Below are 6,897 nucleotides of genomic sequence, written 5' to 3' on the forward strand. Positions count from 1 at the left end.
TGATACTGGGTTGAAAATAACACAATTATGTTTACATCGTTTCATAATCACCTGCAAGTTAATTAACATGTCATACACAGGTTGTAAATAATTTTTTAGGTGGCACAGTGAGTCAATATATTGGAATAATCTATCACTGAGAGTACGAGTTGTTATACCGCGATAGATTATTCCAATATATTGAATCACTAGAACATCTACCTACCCAAAGGATGTGTGTTTGAATCTCATCATGGATAACTTTAGCATTTTTGCTAATTAGCTATTTTGCAACTACTTACTACTTTTGAGCTACGTTGTAACTACTTATTAAATTAGCTAACCCTTCCCCTAACCCTTTAACTACTTAGCTAGCATCTTAACTAGCCCTAACCGTAACCCCTAAACCAAACCCTAACCTTAACACCTAACCCTAACCTTAACGCCTAGCCTAGCTAACGTTAGCCTTCTAGCTAGCCTAGCTAACATTAGCCACCACAAATTGGAATTCGTGTAATGTACACTAATGCATTATGAAGAAAGAAAATCGTGTAATACACATGAAATTCATTGTGATGAAAATCGTGTAATACACACCAAAAAGGGGACTTTTCATTTGTCTGTCGAATAAGTCATTTGTGTCTATTGCAATGCCTATTGTCCTTTTTTTTGTGAAATTTAATTTTGACACATTTTGAGTCACAAAATTGTGTGTTCTCTACTCTGACAATTAATCCACAGATACAAGTGGAAACCTAGTTCGTTTTATTTGATTAATCTCTCCTTGTTCATCTTTTAATCACCCACTTGGGTTAGTATGCTTGTGAAAACCAATCAGTAGATGGGATAGGAGGAATTTACAGTGCGTCAAGTGTCTCAAACAGAACCAAGTTCTATGCTTTTTTTTATTTACCAAGTTCTATGCGCCTGGCTACACCGACACCCGTTGAAGCGCGAGAGCAGTTTGAATGAAACGATTGAATTACATGTATGTATTTATTTAGCAATATCGGTGCACGCAACGTTGCCTGTCCAGTCAGAAAGTTACTGATGACAATAAGCAACACATGTGTATTGACTTCACCGACTCACCAGTTTATAGTCAAGGTCTTACAACACCTAATATATCCTCCTTACATTTATGTTTCAAATTGTTAACCTGTAACCTGTAATAATTGTTAACATGTAATAGGTTTATTGCCTATTTTATTCAACCACCATGCCCTAAATTCATTGTTTGACTATACAGGATCGACTCGTTTTTTTCAAGCGAGGGAATACGTGGAGGCTTGCCAAACTAACAGTAGTCCAATCGACACAGCCCGACCGACCTTCTTCTATGCTCTCCACTGATGGGCGCAGGACGCGCTGATGAATGTGGCCTGCGACTGAACAGGAACATCAACAAGTGTGGCTGCTGTCATCTCTTTTAAAAAACGGTATGCTATTAGCTATTACAACTGTAATCTATGGTGTAGGGTACCTGTTTTGGAGATGATGTTACTTGGAATACTATGTACAGACCATGCGGGAACTTCGGTTTTATGCTGACCGCTGACATTTTAGACTATGAGTAGAATGCCTTGTGCTGAAAGCAAGACATGTTGTACAGACCACAGCTGTCTGAATTATGTTTTGTTTTATATTCATAAGAAATGTCTGCAGTAATTATCCTTAAAGAAGTATGGATCTTCGTGGAAATTTGAAATATAAAAGCACATATTCTCAAAATGGAAACGAGTCCACCAGTTTTTACGCACGCCTTCTGGAGCAAATGGACTGCTGGATAAACACCTGATGTGTGCTCCTTTTTATAACTATGATATAACGCGGAATAATTTTTAATATAATGATAACGGTAACACTCAGGTAACGATTCCAGTAAGTTTTATCTGTATATTTTGGTGCGAAAAACTTTGAAAGGCCATAGTTGTCTACAATTAATGTCCAATGCCTATAGGATTAATCTTTTTGATTATGGGTGGGTTTTTGTAAGAGCAAATAATTCAGTATAGGACAATTTAAATTAAGATAAATAAGTAAAATTATGTAGAGTTACAATTTGCTAGGCTACTACTGCAATTAAATAGCATGGTTTTATATAACTTCTAAATGTAAGGAATGTAATGTAAAATGCATTATAAGCTTTGAACTGTCTTCCCCCAATATATAAGGTTGTTTTATTACATTATTTATGGGTTTGATGGTTTTTATAGCTTCAAAATATGTTTGCAACTCATGATGATCTCCTTGCCTTTCAGTCCTTGCACCCATAGCTCCACCTATGAATTTGACAGTGGTTACATTTATCTAGCCCCACCCTTCAACTTTATAGCAAACCAGGATTGTGGCCTGAAACCTTATTATTATAAGTGATCATATTGTGGATTGTAACTCTCCTCATTTTATCTGTGATACATTCAGCGCTACATTATCTACAGGGGCAATCTGCAGTACAAACAATTTCAAATTTACCCACCACTGTTTTGGTAAAAAGCTTAGAGATGGGATTGAAGAAATGTAACTACTCTCAAATTCCAAGAGCTGTGGATGCAAGGACTGACCATCTATGATATCAAAATTATAGTTTAAACTATGTTTTGAGGCTATACAGTAATTGTTTACAATTACATTGTTTACAAACAGTGGAGTAAACAAGATTATATTTTGGGTTCTGATGGGGCACGGCAGTTGAACTAAGCTCATAAGGCATTTACAAGTCATATCCTTCAAGAATCAATGGGTATATATCATTAATTTAAAAGTCCAAAAAGGGATGTAGCAATTTGCTGCATGACATTATGTGTGTTCAACATTTTACTGCATTTACAATAATTAATCTATTTTACTTGGAATAGAAATGGTTACCTAACAAAATACAGAACCAATTAGTACCTCTAATTGTTAACATTTTGTTATATTTTGGCTCTGTCTCCAAATTAATGTCATATGATCTTATACATTCAATTAAACTCACTTCAACTGCAGGGCTGCCATGGTCTATTAATATGGCCTCTTTTGTAAAAGAACAAAGGCAGTGCTTTCATAATGTCACTACAGGCTGTCCCAGTGTGCCCTTATGCATTTTAGCTTGTAAAATCCTGTCGACACCTCCCTATGATCTCCAGCTCATATGTGAACGCGAGGGGCTTGTTTAAGAAATCTTGTCTGCATTTTGTGTGTGTGCGTGCTCATGGGATGAAGACATAGAGACGTAAAGTAGCCAAAAATGGTTGATATCTAAATGTCACATTGGTGCCCCAGTCCCATCACAGGTTGACATCAAGTACAACAATAATCTGTATGGTCAGCATAATCCACAAGAGGGTGCACCTATTGTGAAAATGATATAATACATTGGCACAGTGGATCCATTCTAGTTGTGTAAACGTATGACATCAGTTTTCCTTTGTGGAAATATGATTGAGCAGCTGAAGCATTGATATGTTACGTTATGAGAAGAGAAGCACAGTTCATAAGAGTGTAATCATTATTAAACTGGCACTATCCTGCAGAAGCAGGAGAAATTAATTTCATTCAAATGTTTTAAGTCCATATAAATGAATTAGACTATCCTAATATCATCCGATAATGTAAGTGATGATCAATCTATTTGTCTCTCTGCTTTATGAGATTTCCTTTAAGTAAAATGGATTGTCCTTGATTATCATTTTACAAATGTGTAAACAGTGTGACGCTTGAATTGACTATGCCCAATTTGCAAGCAAAACCAATTTGGCTGATGCACTCAGGACAATTGTACAAATATTTTAGGAAAGTAATCTTGATATTAAACATTATCCCTAAAATACTTAAACCTACCCTAAAACTCTTCCAGTATGGCCTTCATGTTTTTCTGTGTCACTGCTTCTAAGAAGAAGCTATGTCTAGTAATTCCCTTTTTCACTAGGACTGTTATTCGCTATTCTGTTTTTGTTCTTTCAGTTCTCGACATGGCAGGGGGGTACCGGTAACACATTCAGCCTACCTCCACCTCACAGTTGCCTTTATCTCCCTCTAAGATACTTTTCCCTCTTGAGTAACTCTCTTGACTTTCTAATCAGAAAGCAGCCTCTTGGATTCTGTCCGGAATACTCCCAATGCAACTCATGTGAAACTGGGCTCTACTGAAACCCTTTGGAAACAGGAGGACATGAAAATGATACTTCACCGAAGGATCTGATGGATTAACTACAGATAAAACCTTGACAGCTTGTAAGGAAGTTAAAACTGTCTTGTCATGTGGTTTGCAAGCCATAACGATAGAACAACATGGCACAAGGTTTAACCATGACTGCTCTTTCATGACAGGACCAGCAGGAGCACACAGCTGAATATGTCCAACCGTATGGGTCATGATCGGCCCAAAAATCCCTTGCTCTCAGCTGTCTCGGCTCTCTTGTGGGCCTTGCACTTTGGAATATTGTTCGGAGGTGCACTGGTGACCGCTTGTCCCAAGAGCTGCCACTGCATGGAGAAGAACAGCCTTGTTGTGCTGCAGTGCATGTCACGCAACCTGGAGAACATCCCGGCTGACCTGCCGCGTGACACTGTAGTCCTGCTGCTGGCCTCAAACAGGATTACCAAGATCCCCAAACAGGCCTTTAAGGACCTCAACAGATTACAGGAACTGGATCTGTCCAACAACGCCATTGAGACGGTGGATGCTGGGGCCTTCCAGGGGATCTCCGACGTCCTTCGGGTCCTGGACTTGTCCAACAACCGCATAAGCAGGGTGCCCAAAGAGGCATTCGCCAAACTTCAGGCCAAAATCAGCCTCTCCAACAACCCCTGGCACTGCGAGTGCAGCTTGCAGGAGGTCCTGAGGGAGCTGAGACTAGACCCAGAGACGGTCAATGAGGTGAGCTGTCACACGGCTGTGGAGGAGGAGTACACCGGCAAACCCGTTATCCAGGTTCTGGACTCGGGCATCAACTTCTGCAACTTCAACCACAAGACCACCGACGTGGCCATGTTTGTCATTGTGTTCGGCTGGTTCACCATGGTGATAGCTTACGTGATCTACTACGTGCGGCAGAACCAGGAGGATGCCAAGAGGCACATGGAGTACCTCAAGTCCCTGCCCAGCAGCTCGCAGATCAGCAAAGACTTTGACACCATCAGCACAGTTCTCTAGCAGGCCCGCTGTGGCACACATTTGAGAAAGTGTGAGTGAGTGAGTGAGTGAGTGAGTGAGTGAGTGAGTGAGTGAGTGAGTGAGTGAGTGAGTGAGTGAGTGAGTGAGTGAGTGAGTGGATGATAGGGGGAATGGTGTTCTTGATTTTTGAGCTGGGATTTATTTTAGGTGGCCTAAGGAGATGATAGACCTGGACTTCGTCTGGACCTTTAGTATTTATAATCGCTCTCTGTCTCTCTGTATGTACACAGATATACTATCTTAATTTGACCAGTTTCTCTCAGCAGGAAAATAATCCTTCCGCAACAGGAAATGTGAATTATTATGTGGATTATAATGAGCATTTTTGTAGGGGTTGATACATTTTTGTTGGGGCAAATTTTAAAGTGGAAATTCCAAACTTTAAAAGCCTTTTTAAACCTCAAATACACTAAAAGTTGCATTTCCCACGGTGCAGGAACTTTTTCTGTGACAACAGAGTGATCAAATTACAAAAAAGGACATACATTGACAAATCTGGCATTTTATCATCTAGACTATCATTTCATTTATATTCAGGTGAAGGCTAATTCTTTTAGAACACTATTTTCACTTGACATCTCTTGCGATCTTGCATTTAAGTGGGAGAGTTATGCTGTTCAGAACTTGTTATATTTCCTTGTGGCACACAGATTGGTTCCTAACTACAACTCATTATACTCTGCAAACCACCACAGAATCCCCATGTACATGTGGTAAATGCACACCGTTGTCTGTTTATACAACATATGTTTACATGCAAATTCAATGGAATTCATTAGACAAGTGGAATAAAAGTTGATTGATAGCTAGACTGTTACATTTCTGCCACTTTAGCACAACCATAAGCCATACTCATTTTTGTATTGGTCTTTCTGTAGCTTTGTGGTTATGAGACGTGCATGCCGAAGTGCCTATCCCCTGTGACTTCTACACCTTAACACTGTGTATTGGGCTGTACTAGATCATGTTCCCTCCCTGTCCTTCTGCCATGTACACTTCGTTAATGCTGTCTTTTAATCTAGTTAGTTGCTACTCAGGGGGGAAAGTTGGTTGCAATGAGGTAATTATGTTGTCATTGTCAGGTTGTATACTGGTTATATAAGGAAGTTTCATTAATGTATTTTTAGCAACCAATATAAATACATCTTTATCTGGTTATTTGACAGGATAACAACCAAAATATGACATCTGATAATATGACGTCTTCTCAATCAGAAAATCAGTTTACAACCAGGAAATTGTTCTTAAGACGTCGTGTCAATTTGTGCCTGCTGGGTAGGAAGTTTTTATCTGTGTAGTTAGACTTTCTCCTAATTTTATTTGGTGTTTTAGTGGTCAAACGTGAGTCAACATCTTGTATGGTTTATACAATCTGTGCTTGTTTGGGATATCCCACATGCTAAATAGGTCAATGTTGTTTCAATGTTGTCATAATGTTCAATGAATGGGCCAAGTGTCCGTTTTTCTGGGGCTGGGCCCGGTTTAAAGTGTTATTGTCATTAGGTAATTTATATTTGCACATTGTTAGAATTGAAAGGTCTCCAGTGTCACAAAAGGTGCCGTGTTACATAGACCAAACTGCAGCGGGAATATGGATGCTCATGTTTTAATTCAAAAAAGGAGTAAAGCATCCACTGGAAAAACAATACACACGCCAGGAACAGTCTTACAGGCATACAAAAACGCAGTGCAAGAACAACTACCCACAACCCCAAAGAAAAACACACACCACTATATAGAACTCCCAATCAAAGGCAACT

The 6,897-nt window shown here is 39.3% G+C and overlaps 1 protein-coding gene across 1 annotated transcript; it reads left to right on the plus strand.

Annotated features, from left to right (window-relative positions):
- Positions 1-291: 291 nt before the first annotated feature.
- Positions 292-5,451, plus strand: LOC115156206 (leucine-rich repeat-containing protein 3). Its single transcript, XM_029703586.1, has 2 exons — positions 292-1,418; positions 3,925-5,451. Exon 2 carries the CDS (start codon positions 4,316-4,318, stop codon positions 5,114-5,116), a length of 801 nt encoding a protein of 266 aa, XP_029559446.1. The 5' UTR covers positions 292-1,418; positions 3,925-4,315; the 3' UTR covers positions 5,117-5,451.
- Positions 5,452-6,897: the final 1,446 nt, after the last annotated feature.

This window comes from Salmo trutta, chromosome 20 (assembly GCF_901001165.1).
Source record: "Salmo trutta chromosome 20, fSalTru1.1, whole genome shotgun sequence".
Classification (NCBI taxonomy): domain Eukaryota; kingdom Metazoa; phylum Chordata; class Actinopteri; order Salmoniformes; family Salmonidae; genus Salmo; species Salmo trutta.